General features: G+C 45.5%; 1 protein-coding gene and 1 pseudogene across 4 annotated transcripts in view; both read right to left on the bottom strand.

Annotated features, from left to right (window-relative positions):
* LOC144610023 (serine/threonine-protein phosphatase 2B catalytic subunit beta isoform) overlaps positions 1–18,701 on the bottom strand; it is a 99,740-nt gene that overhangs the window by 19,516 nt on the left and 61,523 nt on the right. For 3 of the 4 annotated variants that reach the window (XM_078428478.1, XM_078428481.1, XM_078428479.1), the window contains exons 6-12: positions 17,210–17,349; positions 17,040–17,117; positions 10,266–10,360; positions 8,319–8,444; positions 8,119–8,196; positions 4,965–5,046; positions 1,294–1,391 (exon numbers count right to left, since the gene is read on the bottom strand). In XM_078428478.1, coding sequence (XP_078284604.1) covers positions 1,294–1,391; positions 4,965–5,046; positions 8,119–8,196; positions 8,319–8,444; positions 10,266–10,360; positions 17,040–17,117; positions 17,210–17,349 — 697 coding nt within the window. Of the gene's footprint in view, positions 1–140; positions 366–1,293; positions 1,392–4,964; positions 5,047–8,118; positions 8,197–8,318; positions 8,445–10,265; positions 10,361–17,039; positions 17,118–17,209; positions 17,350–18,701 lie in introns of those variants that run through there. The other variant, XM_078428480.1, reaches the window with a different exon arrangement.
* Positions 5,588–5,706, bottom strand: LOC144610119 (5S ribosomal RNA; annotated as a pseudogene).

Genomic DNA, 18,701 nt, shown 5'->3' with positions numbered 1-18,701 from the left:
CTGAAGTATCTTCCAAGTGGACATGAAGTAATTTCAAAATGGCCACCCGGGGATGCAATGTATTTGAATCAAACCAGTTTATCATTGGAATTCCATAGACCATTTTTATTTCGAAATAACACAACTGTGCACAATTTAATGAAGCTTAATCGCAAGCTAGAATGAGTTTCCATTGAAATAGAGCCTCAAAAGGAGTTGGGCAGGATTTCAAACACTCATTCTGGCACAAGCAACCGTCCAGAGTGTAGGTTTAAGATTGATATACAGACTACACAACATTCCCAGCAAAGACACTTCTGACAGAGTTACACATTCATGCATCTGCACCTGACGGTGAATGACAGAGTCAGAGAGGACAGCTCTATCTGCAGAAGGAAAGGCATGTTATAAAGTCAGGCAAGTTGACAACAGTGAGACGAGACAATTAACATGAATAGGAACAGAGGACAAATACTTAGGTGCCACATCACTGGGTGTGGGATGACACAGATTTATATATACACGTCTTCCAAGGACACTACTCCTTATTTATTCCTCTTCCCCAAGTAAAGCACACACTAATCACAATTAAAATAATGTTATCATAGGATAGGGCTGACAAGTGATTGTATTACTTGCAAGTATAGATTCCCATGCATGGACAAGGTTAACCCAAGGGTCACATTATTGAGGCTGTCCATCTAGATGATGCCAATGAAGGTTTTTATTTTACAAGATTAGAAATAATTGAATGTCAAAGTTGACAGCGTACAAGAGGACTCTGCGAAAACAATCGACGTTGCTGAAAATCTCAACGCTCCTGACCCGAAGAAGCTTTGAAACAGAAGTGAAGGCTTGCAAGAGTGAACGGATTAATTTCCAATGGGAAGATGTGGCTACCACATCTCACACCCAGACAGCGTGCATTTAAAATGCCCGGGTTACAGGTAACATTACGTTCGATCAGCCACCAAGACAGGAGCTAAAAAGCATCGCAAATTCCCAACATGCATTATGTGCTGTGCTCGTCAAACAATGAGAGGTGCCCCAATTGTACGTTCTCCCCGTGACCTGCGTGGGTTTTCTCCGAGATCTTCGGTTTCCTCCCACACTCCAAAGACGTACAGGTATGTAGGTTAATTGGCTGGGTAAATGTAAGATGTAAAAATTGTCCCTAGTGGGGTGTAGGATAGTGTTAACGTACGGGGATCACTGGGCGGCACGGACTTGGAGGGCCGAAAAGGCCTGTTTCCGGCTGTATATATATGATATGATAATCCACGTGAGGCACAGGAAGAGGCAAAGCATCATTACCACTTTGCAGGGTCTGCCGTCCTCCTGCCAACACGCCGCTCGGTAGCATCCCAGTCGGTGTTAACCCCTTCAGTGTCAGCACGCTTTCACTCTCCTCTCTGCAAAAGCGGATAATTGAGAACACGTTCAGAAGTAATGCATAACACACAGCACGGTAGCGCAGCGGTAGAGTTGCTGCTTTACAGCGAATGCAGCGCCGGAGACTCAGGTTCGATCCTGACTACGGGTGCTGCACTGTAAGGAGTTTGTACGTTCTCCCCGTGACCTGCGTGGGTTTTCTCCGAGATCTTCGGTTTCCTCCCACACTCCAAAGACGTACAGGTATGTAGGTTAATTGGCTGGGTAAATGTAAAAATTGTCCCTAGTGGGTGTAGGATAGTGTTAATCATATCATATCATATCATATATATACAGCCGGAAACAGGCCTTTTCGGCCCACCAAGTCCGTGCCGCCCAGCGATCCCCGTACATTAATGTACGGGGATCGCTGGGCGGCACGGACTTGGTGGGCCGAAAAGGCCTGTTTCCGGTTGTACATATATGATATGATGATATGATATGATACAGGAAAGAAAATTGAGCTTAGTTATGGGATACAGCATGGAAACAGGCCCTTCGGCCCACCGAGCAGCAATCACCCATACACTAGTTCTACAAAATGTAATATTAAATACCAAAAGGAAATAATAGTCCAGACTTATTATGGTGGCTAAATCAATGACATCTGCTGTCACATTTGAAGTCTGCTTTCCAATGGCGAAACCAAAAGCAGACTGGGTGATTCCAACTGTGTGATCTGCAGCAATCCTAAACTTCCGGTTGCCCAACTCTAATTCTCCGTCCCATTCTGTAGTCTCCTGCACTGTTGCAATGAAGCTCGACACACACATAAGGATTATTTTATAACAACATTTAAAAGACATTGGACAGGCACATGGATAGGAAAGGTTTAGAGGGATATAGGCGAGCCGATGGGACTACTGTAGATGGGGCATCTTGTTTAGCATGGGCATGGTGGGCCGAAGGGCCTGCTTCCATGCTGTATGACTGTCTACAATATTGGCTGTTGTTTCCTTTCCCTTAAAACAGTCTGACCTGCTGCAGGTGTCCCACAACCCTATGATTAGAAAAATATAATGCAGACCAAGCAGCAATAATCACCCTTTATACCCCTACGTTTAACCCATCTGACTGGATCACTCATCACTATGACAACCTTCTGTTTGCCCCCCCTAGCAGATATTCCCTTTGTTCTATCCAACCTCCTTCCAGTCCTCCCGACACCTTTTTCAGTTTGGAGACACAGCTTTGGAAATAAGTTCTTCGGCCCACCAAATACATGCCGACCATCGATCACCCATTCATACTAGTACACACAAGTACTACATTATCCCACTTTCTCATCCACTCCCTACATGATTTTAGATTTAGATTTAGAGATACAGCGCGGAAACAGGCCCTTCGGCCCACCAAGTCCGCGCCGCCCAGCGATCCCCGCACATTAACAGTATCCTACGCACACTAGGGACAATTTTTACATTTACCCAGTCAATTAACCTACATACCTGTACGTCTTTGGAGTGTGGGAGGAAACCGAAGATCTCGGAGAAAACCCACGCAGGTCACGGGGAGAACGTACAAACTCTGTACAGACAGTGCCCGTAGTCAGGATCGAACCTGAGTCTCCGGCGCTGCATTCGCTGTAAGGCAGCAACTCTACCGCTGTGCCACCGTGCCGCCAGAGGCAATTTACAGAGGGCCAATTAACCTACAAACCTGCACGTCGTGGGGATGTAGGGGGAAACCGAAGCACCCGGAGGAAACCCACACGGTCACAGGGAGAATATACAAACACCACACAGATGGCACCCGAGGTCAGGATGGAACCCGTGTCTCTGGCGCTGTGAGGCACCAACTCCACCAGTTGCATTAATGTGCCATCCACATTTCTACAGTTTGCATCACCCTACTGTGTACATTGATGTACCTGAGTTTTGTATCTGGGCATTTTAAGCTCTTCTACATTGGGTATTTGGTGGAAGCAAATAAACCTTGCAAATAAATGTTGTTGGCGGAAAATGTGGTTAAGTTGGATTTTCAAAAGCATCCACACAGACTGGTCACTCCTCGGGTGCTAGCTGTGTGGAGTTTGCACGTTCTGGCTGTGACAGTGTGGGTTTCCTCCAGATGCTTCCATATGAAAGACTACTTTAACAAATTAAAATGAGCAGCAGAGTGGCACAGCTGGTGGAGATGCTGCCTCACAGCACCAGAGGAGGTAGTTCGATCCTGACCTCGGGTGTTGTCTCTGTGTGGAGTTTGGACGTTCTACTTGTAACCTGTGTACGCTTCTTCCAGTTTCCTCCCACATCCCAAAGACATGAGGGTCTGTTGGTCAATCGGGAGTCTGTAAATTGCCCATTGCGTGTAGGGACTGGATGCGAAAGTGGTGATAATATTGAACTCATGTCAAAGGGTGAACAATGGTCAGCATGGACTCAGTGGGACGAAGGTCCTTATTCCATGCTGTATTTTTCAATCAACCAAAAACATACACGTTATATAGATAGATAGAAAATAGGTGCAGGAGGAGGCCATTCGGTCCTTCGAGCCAGCGCCTCCATTCATTGTGTCATGGCTGATCATCGACACTCAGTAACCTGTGCCCAACTTTTCCCCATATCCCTTGGTTCCACTAGGCCCCAGAGCTCTATCTAACTCTCTCTTAAATTCATCCAGTGAATTGGCCTCCACTGCCCTCTGCGGCAGAGAATTCCACAAATTCACAACTCTCTGGGTGAAAAAGTTCTTTCTCACCTCAGTTTTAAATGGCCTCCCCTTTATTCTTAGATTGTGGCCCCTGGCTCTGGACTCCCCCAACATTGGGAACATTTTTCCTGCATCTGGCTTGTCCAGTCCTTTTATAATTTTATACGTCTCTATAAGATCCCCACTCATCATTCTAAACTCCAGTGAATACAAGCCGAGTCTTTTCAATCTTTCTTCATGACTGTCCCACCATCCCAGGGATCAATCTTGTGAACCTACGCTGCACTGCCTCAATTCGTACGTTATAGGAGCAGAATTCATTCGGTCCATTCAATCACGGCTGATCTATCTTTCCCTCTCAACCCCATTCTCCTGCCTTCTCCCCATAACCCCTGACACCTGTACTAATCAAGAATCTGTCGATCTCTGCCTTACCAATATCCATTGACTTGGCAATGAATTCCAGATTCACCACCCTGAGAAAGGGCGTCGGAAATCCACTCAAACTATCTCCTAGGTAGACACAAAATGCTGGAGTAACTCAGCGGGACAGGCAGCATCTCTGGAGAGAAGGAATGGGTGACTTTTCGGGTCGAGACCCTTTTTCAGACTGACAAACCCTTCTTCAGACTGAAGGGTCTCGACCCGAAACATCACCCATTGCTTTTCTCCAGAGATGCTGCCTGTCCCGCTGAGTTACTCCAGCATTTTGTGTCTACCTTTGATTTAAACCAGCACTTGCAGTTCTTTCCTACACATTTTGTCAAACTAACTCCTTTCAGCTGATGTCAGAAAAGGGGATAATAAGAAAGGATTTATAATAGGCAGGTAGCCTAATAGAGGCCCTGGAAAGGAAAGCCAAGAACAAGTTGAGAACTGGCCCGATGTTTACAGACTCTCACCTGAGCACTGAGAACACCCTGGCCATTTTACCAATGGCTCGAATCTTGTTCCTGATGATCTCTTTCCGAGCTGCAGCCGTGCCTATTTGTAAAGAAAAAAGAAAAATTGCACACTGAAATATTAAATATTGCAGGTATTTTAGTTAAAATCCCGTAACTCATTATCTTTGACTCAGACTACTTTACATACATTTTTATGTTAAGACTAACCAGCCAATGAGTTGGGTTTTGTTCAGCCCATTTTCTTTGTTCCTAACTTGAAAACATTTTCTTGGGCACCTTGATCGCCACCCTAGTGTCCATCGAATTATTCACAAAATGCTGGAGTAACTCAGCAGGTCAGGCAGCATCTCGGGAGAGAAGGAATGGGTGACGTTTCAAGTCTCGACCCGAAACGTCACCCATTCCTTCTCTCCCGAGATGCTGCCTGACCTGCTGAGTTACTCCAGCATTTTGTGAATAAATCGATTTGTACCAGCATCTGCAGTTATTTTCTTATACATCCTAGTGGCCATGCTTCATGTAGGAATCATTATTTGTCTGCAGTCTATTAAATTGTGACGGGGATCTTACCAAATCTGATCTCGGCTTTGAGAGATGTATATTCCACCAGCCAGATTTTAAGCCTACGGCACCTAGTATTCCCAGGCGGTCTCCCATCCAAGTACTGACCAGGCCCGAGCCTGTTTAGCCTCCGAGATCAGACGGGATCGGGCGTGTTCAGGCTAGTATGCCCGCATCTGTCTGAAGAAGGGTCTCGACCTGAAACGTCACCCATTCCTTCTCTCCTGAGATGCTGCCTGACCTGCTGAGTTACTCCAGCATTTTGTGAATAAATATATTCCACCAGAGGTCACCAGGTGGCAACAATGAGCAATGATTGTGCTTTTCTTAGCTGGGAAAACTAAAATCACCTGCAAAGCTGCACAAATATATCAGGCCATGGATCAGAGCCATCCTGCGTGATTCAGTATCACAAAATGCTTTGGTTCCATATTCATTTTTTAAAATCAGAATAACCCTATCAACTCATTGACATTGTGCAGAACCACCAAATGCATTTCAAAAACAAAGCTAAAGAGATAGAGTTGTAGTGATACAGGCCCTTTGGCCCAACTTGCCCACACCAGCCAACATGTTCCAGTTACACTGGTTCCACCTGCCTGCGCTCTGTCCATCTCCCTCCAAACTTGTCCTATCCATGTACCTGTCTTAACTGTTCCTTAAATGTTGGGACAGTCCCAGCCTCAACTACCTCCTCTGGCAACTTGTTCCATACACCCACCACCCTGTGTGAAAAAGTTACCCCTCAGATTCCTATTAAATCTTTTCCCCTTCACCTTGAACCTATGTCTTCTGGTCCTCAATTCCCCTACTCTGGGCAAGAGATTCTGTGCATCTGTGATCTGGACAGATTTCTGATAAACAGGTCAGCAGTAAAAATAATTCTAATAAAATCGACTGAAAACCTGTGGAAATGGTTCAAAATCCAAAGAAAGATATGAAGTATGTTCCCCTAACCAACAGAGTCTGTGATAATAGTCCTAAATCCAGCCAGACACCCAATGAATTGCTATGAACCCAGCCAGACATTCAATGATCAGCAGAGAGACACAAACTGCTGGAGTAACTCAGCGAGACAGGCAGCATCTCTGGATAAGAGAAATGGATGATGATTTGGGTCAAGACCTTCTTCGACCCAAAACATCACCAATTCCTTCTCTCCAGAGATGCTGCCAGACCCGCTGAGTTACTCCAGCTTTTTGTGGCTATCTTTGGTTTAAACCAGCATCTGCAGTTCCTTCCTACACATCCAATGAACAGCCTTGTCCACCCAGGCAGCCAATGAACAGTCCCAGAGCCCATCCGGGCAGTGAATGAATGGCTCCAAGCCCACGCTGATAGCAAGTAAGAATGGTTTTAAAATCATCCAGACAGTTAGTACGAATCATTTCACCCACCACTACCAGGATTATAGACTCATCAATGAGGTAGCAATGAAAATAAACTGGAATCGCATCCATCGTGAAAATGCTTCAAACATTCACAGAAACCTAGTAGTTGAGAACCAACAGAGAGCTACGCATAACGCTGCAAAGGGCGGCACAGTGGCGCAGCGGTAGAGTTGCTGCCTTACAGCGAATGCAGCGCCGGAGACTCAGGTTCGATCCTGACTATGGGCGCCGTCTGTACGGAGTTTGTACCTTCTCCCCGTGACCTGCGTGGGTTTTCTCCGAGATCTTCGGTTTCCTCCCACACTCCAAAGACGTACAGGTATGTAGGTTAATTGCTTTGGTAAATGTAAAAATTGTCCCTAGTGTGTGTAGGGTAGTGTTAATGTGTGGGGATCGCTGGGCGACGCGGACTCGGTTGGCCGAAGGGCCTGTTTCCGCGCTGTATCTCTAAAATCTAAAAAAACAAAAAATCTAAAAATTTCTAAAGTCACTTTGTACCCAACAGCAATGGATATCAACACATCCATACACTGCTAATATACCAATATAGGGCGGCAAGGTGGCGCAACGGTAGAGTTGCTGCTTTACAGCGAATGCAGCGCCGGAGACTCAGGTTCGATCCTGACTACGGGTGCTGTCTGTACGGAGTTTGTACGTTCTCCCCGTGACCTGCGTGGGTTTTCTCCGAGATCTTCGGTTTCCTCCCACACTCCAAAGACGTACAGGTATGTAGGTTAATTGACTGGGTAAATGTTTTTTAAAAATTGTCCCTAGTGTGTGTAGGATAGTGTAAGTGTGCGGGGATCGCTGGGCGGCGCGGACTTGGTGGGCCGAAAAGGCCTGTTTCCGCGCTGTATCTGAAATATGAAATATGAAATATGAACCAACAGGATTCCTGTATCAATTGCATGAGCAAACTTGGGGTCTAACTTTGAGTCTGGTGAAAGCTGGCTGAGAAACATCAAGCTTTAGGAATTTTTTCAGCGGATGGGTTGAACGAGTCGAAACGTCGTTTACAGGACGCACTGCAAATCATTTTTCTACAAGCGCCCACATGTGCAGCGCGGGCACTGAACACTGCAGAAGCGGTGGACGCACTAACGGCCCTGATCGCGACGGCACGTTCCCGAGACTCTCGGGCAGCCGACAGCCATTGTAAAGAGAGGCAGATGTCCGCTAAGTACAAGATATTCTCCTACCGTCAAAGGCATCGTCTCCCTCAGACATGAGCTCATCGTCAGAGCAGATGTTGAGGACGTTAACCAACATCTCTGTTACTGCACGGGAAAAAGACAGTTGTTTAATTGACGTTTATTTTACCTTTGTCACATGTTGCAAAATTTTACTTGGTCAATGTTTTAAATTTACCTTTAGCAAAATTAGTGTTCAATAGCAATACCTTTTTCCCCGACAAATGGGAGTGACCATGTGAAGACATCCATGAAGTTAGGCAGCCAGTAGGGATGTGGAGAACAGTTGAATTGTCGGATGTTCATCACATTGTTTTCATATTTCAATACAGCAGCTGCAATATACAGCGGTTTCAGAGTTCAGTTTATTGTCACGTGAAAAGCTTCTGTTGCGAGCTAACCAGTCAGCGGAAAGACAAGACATGATTACACTCATACAATAGGGTGGCACGGTGGTGCAGCGGTAGAGTTGCTGCCTTACAGCGCCACAGGCCCGATTTTAATCCTGACTGCGGATGCTATCTGCAGTTTGTATGTTCTCCCGCTTAGACAGACCTGTGTGCTCCGGTTTCTTCCCACACTCCAAAGACGTATAGGTTTTGTAGGCTAATTGGCTAGGTGAAATTATAAATTGTCCCTAGTGTGTGTAGGATAGTGTAAGTGTGTGGGGATCGCTTGTTGATGCAGACGTGGTGGGCCAAAGAGCCTAGTTTCCATGCTGCATCACTAAACTAAACTAAACCACAATCTAGCCATCTGCATTGTACAGATACACTAAGGGAATAATGCGAATAACGTTTAGTACAAGATAAAGTCCAGTAAAGTCCGACCAAAGATGGTCCAACGGTCTCCAATGAGGTAGATAGTAGGTCAGGACTGGTCTTTAGTTGGTGGTAGGATGGTCCAGTTACCTGATAACAGCTGGGGAGAAGGGAAAAGAGGGAGTGACCGGGGTGAGACTGGTCCTTGATTATCCTGCTGGCCTTGCCGAAGTAGCGTGAAGTGTAGATGGAGTCAATGGAAGGGAGGTTGGTGTGTGTGATGGTTCTGGGCTGCGTCATATTTGATGTACCAAATATTGCTGGGCAAAGCAATGCACACGCCCAGGATCGGTGGAGAAGACAAAAAGTGGTGGACACTTACGGCCCGGTCCATCACGGGTACTGACCTCCCTACCTTCGTGGGAATCTACAGAGGCCACTGCCTCAAAAAGGCAGCCAGCATCATCAGAGACTCACACCACCAGCAGTTTGTGTCTATCTTCGGTATCAACCAGTATCTGCTGTTCCTTTCCTAACATTCCCCTGGCACATGCAGCTATAGTGTACAGACCCATGAGCCATCAGGGTTGACAGGGAACATGAGCAGCATAGTGGGCAATTAGTGAAGCAACGAGCTCACAGTTTCAATGACCAGGGTGCAGTTGGTGTGTGGAGTTTGCACATTCTCTGTGACCACACAGCTTTTCACCGCGTGCAGGAATTTCCGCCCACACTCCAAAGATTTGTGGGTTAATTGGCTATTTTAAATTGCACCTCAAGTGGTAGAATCTAAGGGTGGGGGGAGCAGTTGATGGGAACGCAGGGAGAATAAAATGAGACCAGCTCAGGATTGGTGTAAATGGATGACTGACAACTAGTAAGACTTGTTCATACTATATACAGGTCCAACACCGAATCTCCAGTACCTGGCGCCTCCTTTAATCCAGACAAAACTATGGAAGCAAACGTGAAATATCACCCTCCCCAGAAGTCCCCCTGATGATGCTGGATGCGCCTAGGCTGGGTAAGGCAACCAATCTCAACCTCATCGGGACTTCCGTGCCGATCGGGGGGTGGAATTTGCCCCCTGCGGCTGGGGCTCTGGAACTCCGGCCCAGCCGGAGCTGGCAAAACCTTTCCCATAGCCGACTTCTGCGACCGACTTTGCAGACCAGTATCTATCTAGGCATCCCGGCTGCCCGGCAGCCTAGGTGGACCGTTCCGGAACCTTTGAAATCCTCTCGCAGGCCGTGACCTCTGTAGGTCCGGCAAAACGGATAATCCGGAAAGGCTCTGGAACCAAGGGTGCCGGAAAATCGGTGGTGGACCTGTATTCCATAACGATAACAAGCAAATACCAAACATGCAAATCTTTGAACGTTAATTCAAACTTACCTTTATTGTTATAGACATCTAGGTAGTTTGGTGCAGAAAAGATTGTAATTAATGATGGGAACCCAGTTGTTTGGCTTTTCCTGTACATTCTGTAGCTGTAGACACAAATATATTCGTAGTTAACATTAAAAATGAAGCCATCTTTCTTGCTCATTATGAATCACGCTGGCAATGGACAAATGAAAAACAGGAGACAAGAATGTCCTTCTGTGGCACCCTGCTGCCCCAAATACTTGACTTGATGTGAAATATTTTGCAGACATGTTATGTGAAAGTGGTTAAGCTGCCTTGCATGTCTGATGAACAGCGTCCTGTCTTGCACGCATAAAGTATACCAACACATGATAGATACGCCTTCATGGAACATTGAAGAGTACAGAACAGGAACAGGCCCATTGACACATGATGCCAAGTTACCTTGGTCTTTAGGCCAATTCTTTTTCATTTTCACACTTCTCAGTCTTCCCAAGCAGAGCTAGCTTGTGCTATCCTGTTGGTGACTTTTCCATCAACGTTGATAGAACTTGAGAGAGTGTGTGTCCAGTGCTGCACCCCTCTGACCATTCTCAAGAATGTTTGGTATTGTGTTTACTTTAGTTTAGCTTAATATCACCTGCACCGTGGCTCAGTGAAAAGCTTTTGTTGCATGCTAACCAGTCAGCGGAAAGACTGTACACGATTACAATCGAGTAGTCCACAGTTTACAGGTACACGTTAAAGGGACTAACGTGAATAACGTTTAGTGTAAGATAAAGCCAGTAAAGTGCAATCAAAGATAATCCAAGGGTCTCCAATGAGGTAGATAGCAGTTCAGGGCTGCTCTCTAGTTATGGTAGGATGGTTCAGTTGCCTGATAACAGCAGAGAAGAAACTGTGTGGGGTGTTCTTTGTCCTCATTGTTAAGCCAAGGTTGCCACAGGCACGGGATAATCTGTCCGAGCTTTCCTGATCGCAGCTTGTGGGCTTGCATTGAATAGTCAATCCCTTCAGGTGGTTTGCCCCATTTGGGTTATGGCTGACTGCCTCTGCATCCAAGGATGATTCCATCTCCTTTATCAGGGTAGGAATCAGACAGCATTACACAGAATATCACCCCAAACTCTGTGGGGGCAAGCACGCAGTCTTGGTTCACACCATTTGCGACCAGGAATGGGCCTGAGGACACTTTGTCATGCATTACTCTGGCCTTCAAAACGGGAGTTGTCAGATAATTGAGATGAACCTTTCAGGGTAACCGCAGTCTGCCATCTCCTTCCAAAGGATGTCACAGCCAATATTGTCCAAATCCTACATGAGATTGACAAAGCTGAACTTTAGAGTTATTATTATTGTCAAATGGAATCAAGGGATATGGGGAGAAGGCAGGCACAGGTTACTGATTGTGGATGATCAGCCACAATCACAATGAATGGCGGTGCTGGCTCGAAGGGCCAAATGGCCTCCTCCTGCACCTACTTTCTATGTTTTCTATGTATTGAGATACAGTGAAAAGCTTTGTTTTGCATGCTACCCAATCAACTCAAGTACAATAGGTAGAACAAAGGGAAAAATCAGAATGCAGAATATAGTTCTCAGCGTGGAGAATAAGCCGCAGTTTTGTTCTTTAGCACTTCTCATGGAGTTGTTTTGTTGTGAAGATCATGTCGACTGTTTCAGGCTCTTTGCGGAAACCACAATGACTTTATGGAAGTAGGTCTCCCTCAAGGTGAGTGATCAGTCTTTTTAAAGGTCTGAAGAAGGGTCTGAAAAAGGGTCTCGACCCGAAATGTCACCCATTCCTTCTCTCCTGAGATGCTGCCTGAGGTACTCCAGCATTTTGTGATACCTTCAGTCTTTTTAACAGAACTCTTTGAGGATTTTACCAGCAGTCGCATAAAGAAATTCCTCTGTGATTGTCACAGATGTGATCCTGTAGATTAATCTCTGAACACCAGCATGCACCAGTTAGACCTCTGCACTTGGCTGCCATAATAGCAGATGGGGCAGAGCCATGGATGGGATTTAGAGAGATAGAAGGTAGACACAAAATGCTGGAGTAACTCAGCGGGTCAGGCAGCTTCTCTGGAGAGAAGGAATGGGTGACATTTCATGTCGAGACCCTTCTTCAGACTGATGTCAGGGGAGGGGGCGAGACATAGATAGGATGTAGTAGGAGACAGGAAGACTAGTGGGAGAACTGGGAAGGGGAGGGGAAAGAGAGGGACAGAGGAACTATCTGAAGTTCTCCAGAGATGCTGCCTGACCGCTGAGTTACTCCAGCATTTTGTGTCTACCTTCGATTTAAAGCAGCATCTGCAGTTTTCTTTCCTACACATTTAGAGATAGAGATACAGCACAGAAACCGACCCTTTGGCCCACTGTCCAGCGATCACCCTGTACACTTCCACTATCCTACACACTAGGGGCAATTTACAGAGGGTCAATTAACCTACAAACGGGCACGTCGTTGGAGTGTGGGAGAACGAGGAAAACCCACACGGTCACACGGAAACATACAAATTGCATACTGACAGAACCCAAAGTCATTATCGAACCCGGATCTCTGGTGCTGTAAGGCAGCAGCTCGACTGTTGCACCACCTGCTGAGAAGTAATTGTCTCCTTAACCCTGCTCCAACCTTGCTCGGCAGCACCAGAGGACCACTGCCTTTGCAAACTCAAGTGAACACACCAACTGCTTCTGACAGTAATTGTAGTTGAAGAACTTCATGGGATGGTAACACTTCGGCCTTCTTTTGCCTTATCTTAATGGTCAACTTTAATGGATTCTGGAGACAAAACAGCTTGCAGTCGAGATGATAGATTGTTACAAGTAATCTAGCCTCAATGAAAGAATGATTGTGAAGTAAGACCACATTTAGATTTAGGGGACGTAACATGGACAGATGGGACTAGTATAGATGCAGTATCTTGGTTGGCATGTTCAAGTTGGGCCGAAAGGCCTGTTTCCAAGCTATATGACTCTTTGACTCTACATCTAGATGAGATATCAGACACGTTAATTCACCCTTGTCCTCCAGTTATGCAGAGGAAAAAGTAAATTAGACTAACGGAAGAGGAAATTAGAAAGCATTGAAATCTTGGCAACATTCAGTTCACTTCAGAGATTTAGCACTCATGACAACTTTGCAATATGAACTCTTGAAGGACAAGTATCAGTTGACAGTTGAACAGAACAGAAACAAATGCTGATGAAACAGAAATATTATAAGAGGACTTGAAGATGCGATCAAGATGCACCAATCAGCCCACTGAAGGTTGAACAGCCCAATGATGCACCAATCAGCCCACTGAAGGTTGAACAGCCCAAACAGGGGGATCAATTTCAAGTAGAGACTGTGTGACATTTATGAATACCGAAGACTTGAAGAATATAAATGCCAATCAAACTGCAATGAAATATAATCTTCCTAATCAAGTGCTGAATTAAGAGATGCAATATTAAACTATGCCCTCCCAAGACTGTGAAACGTAGGTAAGTCACATAGTACATGATCCCAGCTAACCCCATAGGTTACAGATTTCAAATGCACTGTCCATTGCTCTGCATATTTAGTTACAAAAATAGAAATGGTGTTTGAAGCTGCAGCTTTGCACTGCCTTACAGTTCACAATGTATCATAACAGTGAGAGATCCAAAACCTACCAGCTACTGCCTTAATGTATGAACATTTGGACATTGAAACTAACATTGCAAAGGTTATTGTAATGCATTCCCCATATCAGTGATGCAAGTTGTTTGTACAAGACTTAGATTTTAGAGATACAGTGAGGAAACAGGCCCTTTGACTCACCGAGAACACGCTGACCAGTGATCACCCCGTACACTAGCACTAACCTACACTCGTTACAATTTTACTGAAGCCGATTAACCTGTACTTCTTTGAAGTGAGGGAAGAAAACCGGAGCATTTGGAGAAAATCCACGCGGTCACAGGGAGAACATACAAACTCCGTACAGACAGCACCCGTAGTCGGCATCGAACCCGGGTCCTTGGCGCTGTAAGGCAGCAATTACCGCTGCGTCACAGTGCCGCCCCCAAATATAATTTTTGCCATCGTGGTACACCAGTTAGTGGTGTGAACCTTCCAATAGTAATGTGTCAGGAATTAACTTCACCAATAACAGGAATGGCTCCATAAGAGCTGAAAACTCACGTGGCTATTTCCATGTGTAAAGCTTTACACCAGATGTTAATTGACTTATGCATTGTAAAGTGCATCAAAAGTCTAACTCAACCCAGCTCATATTTAACATCCTAGTCACCAGATATTGTTGTCAGGAGCGTAAAATATCCTGGTTTTATACACACAGTAACACAAAGATATTAGGGTATGATGTAGCCACATTTCTGTTGATAAGACTAATCCGAAACAAATGAGCAGAGTCGGTATGCTTTGTGCCACACTGTTCTTTCAGCATTATGTAATACCTCTATCCGATGGGTTTATGAAGGATCTTTTAAATATCAACACCAGCACAGACTGTCCATTATAAATCAACATCCCATCCTTTCATCTTCTCAAGTTATAAATTATAAATCCATGGTCCAATGATCCAGAGTACATATTGTGTGGAATCTTATTTTAGAGCTAAATCTTAAACAGAATGTGAATATAAAGAACCACAGATGGTGGAAATCTAAAATAAAAAAACAGAAAATGATTGAAATACTTATCAGGTCACATGGGCACACATTTGTAGTCAGTAAGAGTTAATGTTTCAGGTCGATGATCTTTTGTTTGAATGCACCTCCTCCAACCTCATCTTCTATATCCGCTGTTCCAGGTGTCAACCCCTGTACATCGGCGAGTCCAAGTGCAGGCTCGGCGACCTTTTCACTGAACACCTCCGCTCAGTCTGCCTTAACCTACCTGATCCCCCGGTGGCTCAGCACTTTAACTCCCCCTCCCATTCCCAATCTGACCTTTCTGTCCTGGGCCTCCTCCATTGTCAGAGTGAGGCCCAGCGCAAATTGGAGGAACAGCACCTCATATTTTGCTTGGGTAGTTTACACCCCAGCGGTATGAACATTGACTTCTCTCTCCATCCCCTCCCCTTTCCCAGTTCTCCCACCAGTCTTACTGTCTCCGACTACATTCTATCTCTGTCCCGCCGACTCCCCTGACATCAGTCTGATGAAGGTTCTCAACCCGAAACATCACCCATTCCTTCTCTCCAGAGATGCTGCCTGTCCCGCTGAGTTACTCCAGCATTTTGCGTCTCCCTTTTGCTTGAATTATTTCAGTTTAGTTTGGAGATCCAGCATGGAAACAGGCCCTTTGGCCCACCGAGTCCACACTGACTATTGATCATCACCAGTTCACACTAGTTTTTATGTTATTTTCCCATTTGCATCCACTCCCTTTTGGGAAGGCATGGTTTAATATTGCATCTCTTAATTCCACAATTGATTAGGAAGATTATTTTTCATCATACAGTAGACTGGGAAATGGCACCAACATGACTCCCCTTGCAGATGGATTCAGTCGGCCGTTCTAACTGGGGGATGGTGCTTCTTATGTATGATGATAGTCTCGCTGAGCAGTATGCAAAATAAGTATTTCACTGTTTCTGCGCTGTATCTCTAAATCTAAAAAATCAAAATCTAAAATGCACAGGGTCAGAAGAAGAACATGCAAACTCCATGCAGACTACACCCGAGGCCAGTATCAAACACAGATTTTTGGAAATGTTAGAGACCTCGATGCTTTAGGATGCATAGAAGAGGTAGTGGATAGAACAAATGTTGGTAGCTTACTACGGACCCAGAGAGGCTGAATGACACAGAGCATGAAAGTCTCCATGAACTGGCAAATATTTGATTTCTAACTTTTCCTATTCCTGACAGAAGATCATCGACATCATAAATTCTGAAATCTGAAGAAGGGTCCAGACCAGAAACATCACTAATCCATGTTCTCCAGAGATGCTGCCTGACCCGCTGAGTTAACCCAGCACTTTGTGTCTTTTGTGGGAAAAAAACTGCAGATGCTGGTTAAAATCGAAGGTAGACACACAATGCTGGAGTAACTCAGTGGGCCATTCCATCTCGGGAGAGAAGGAATGGGTGATAGACAATAGACAATAGGTGCAGGAGGAGGCCATTCGGCCCTTCGAGCCAGCACCGCCATTCAATGTGATCATGGCTGATCATTCTCAATCAGTACCCCGTTCCTGCCTTCTCCCCATACCCCCTGACTCCGCTATCCTTAAGAGCTCTATGTAGCTCTCTCTTCTTCAGACTGAAGAAGGGTCTCGACCTGAAACGTCACCCATTCCTTCTCTCCCGAGATGCTGCATGACCCGCTGAGTTACTCCAGCATTGTGTGTCTACCATACCATACCATACACATACAGCCGGAAACAGGCCTTTTCGGGCCCACCAAGTCCGTGCCGCCCAGCGATCCCCGCACATTAACACTATCCTACACCCACTAGGGACAATTTTCACATTTACCCAGTCAATTAACCTACATACCTGTACGTCTTTGGAGTGTGGGAGGAAACCGAAGATCTCGGAGAAAACCCACGCAGGTCACGGGGAGAACGTACAAACTCCTTACAGTGCAGCACCCGTAGTCAGGATCGAACCTGAGTCTCGGGCGCTGCATTCGCTGTAAAGCAGCAACTCTACCGCTGCGCTACCGTGCCTTTGTGTCTTTTAGTTGACATCATAAATTGACTTTCCACCATTTTTGTTCTCAGGTATAAGTGTTTGCATTGAAAATGTATCTATTTATTTTATTTATCGATTACATTTAAATGTTCTTACCCTGCATCCTGGGCTTCGTGAGCTCGAATAATCGATAGCAAATTATTGGTTTGTAAAAATTCACAAACAGCTGGGTAGCTGAAACAAAAAAAAAGTGTTCAATGAATAAGTTACTTAAAAGAAGGAAATCCACGATTTGATGCGTAGAATAAATCATGGGTCTGCCTCACCTGTAGAAGTAGGAGCATCCCCGCACTGTATTATGACTGAAGTGCTCTTGCGTTTTCTCATTTCCAAAGTCCTCTGAAGGATCCGACCACAACAAGTCACACATTGGCCCAAAGGCAGGTGGCTCCTTAAACCTATCTAACTGTGAAGAGACGTACCAGGAAAATAAGAGTTAGCAATCAAATGCAATCCCAAGTTGTTACTTCCAACTTCTATCTGGTTTGGAAACACGTCACCAATGCCTGGTCACCGCCAAGCCAAAACCTCAATTCAATGGTATTCTGCAACGACTTTCATTGGAGAAACAGTAGTTTCAGAGGAGGAGGGGTGGGAGAATTATCTCATCTCGGGAATAATTTTGTTGCACATTAAAATGTTATCTTTGATGCCGATTTTGGGCGGTACGGTGGCGCCGCGGTGGAGTTGCTGCCTTACAGCACCAGAGACCCAGATTTGTTCCTGACTACAGGTGCTGACTGTACAGAATTTGTGTGTTCTCCCCGGGACTGCATGGGTTTTCTCTGGTTGCTCCAGTTTTTCCCTCCCACATGCTAAAGACGTGCAGGTTTGTAGGTTAATTGTAAATTGTCCCCAGTGTGTAGGATGGAGGTAGTGCACAGGAATCGCTGGTCGATGCGGACTCGGTGGGCCGAATGGCCAGTTTCTGCGCTGTATCTCTAAACTAAATCTCGAAACTAAGACATTCATATCCCATGAATGAATATAAAAATATTAGAAGGCACTTCCAGTGCAGAGATAAACTGATACATTGGTTCAAATGGTGGCTGTGAGGTTCCAAAAGAAATCCTTTAATGTCACTTTCACGTTCAAATACTAAACTGCTTGTCGGTCAATTTGGAGATTATCCTTGCTGTATTCAAGTGGGGCGAGGGGGAAGGGGGGGAGAAGAATTCATAATTGTAAAATCAGAAATTTTGACAATTGCATCGATATATTGGTGGTGAATGGACACAGAGTGCAGGAGTAACTCAGCGGGTCACACAGCATCCTTGCAGAATGTGGATGGGTGACATTTCCAGTCTGGATCCGTCTTCGGAATGATTAGAGGGAGTAGGGTTCCTCCCCACCCCCCCATTTGCTTCACAGGTCAACAACCAACTCTTTAGTCTTGGTGGCTTTCAGGGCTAGGAAGAGGAAGGATCCTGACCCGAAACGTTCTCCATGGATGCTGCCGATTACGTTCTTATTTGTAAATCAGCACCTGCAGTTCCTGAAGTCTGAGGAAGGGCCTCGACCCGAAACGTCACCCATTCCTTCTCTCCAGAGATGCTGCCTGTCCCGCTGAGTTACTCCAGCATTTTGTATCTATCTGCAGTTCCTTATTTTTGTATTGGCGGTGAATATTACATTCGATGGATTCGACTAACATCACGAGAAAACAGAACATGGGAAAACAGAACCTGTCACCGGGACTTAAGGAACAGGTGAAGCAACGGGTCACAAATTTAGAACTCGTGTGGTATTAGCCTTTTG

This window comes from Rhinoraja longicauda, chromosome 35 (genome assembly GCF_053455715.1).
Source record: "Rhinoraja longicauda isolate Sanriku21f chromosome 35, sRhiLon1.1, whole genome shotgun sequence".
NCBI lineage: Eukaryota > Metazoa > Chordata > Chondrichthyes > Rajiformes > Arhynchobatidae > Rhinoraja > Rhinoraja longicauda.
Note: the sequence above shows the minus strand (reverse complement) of the source record. Positions and strands in the feature narration are given on the sequence as shown.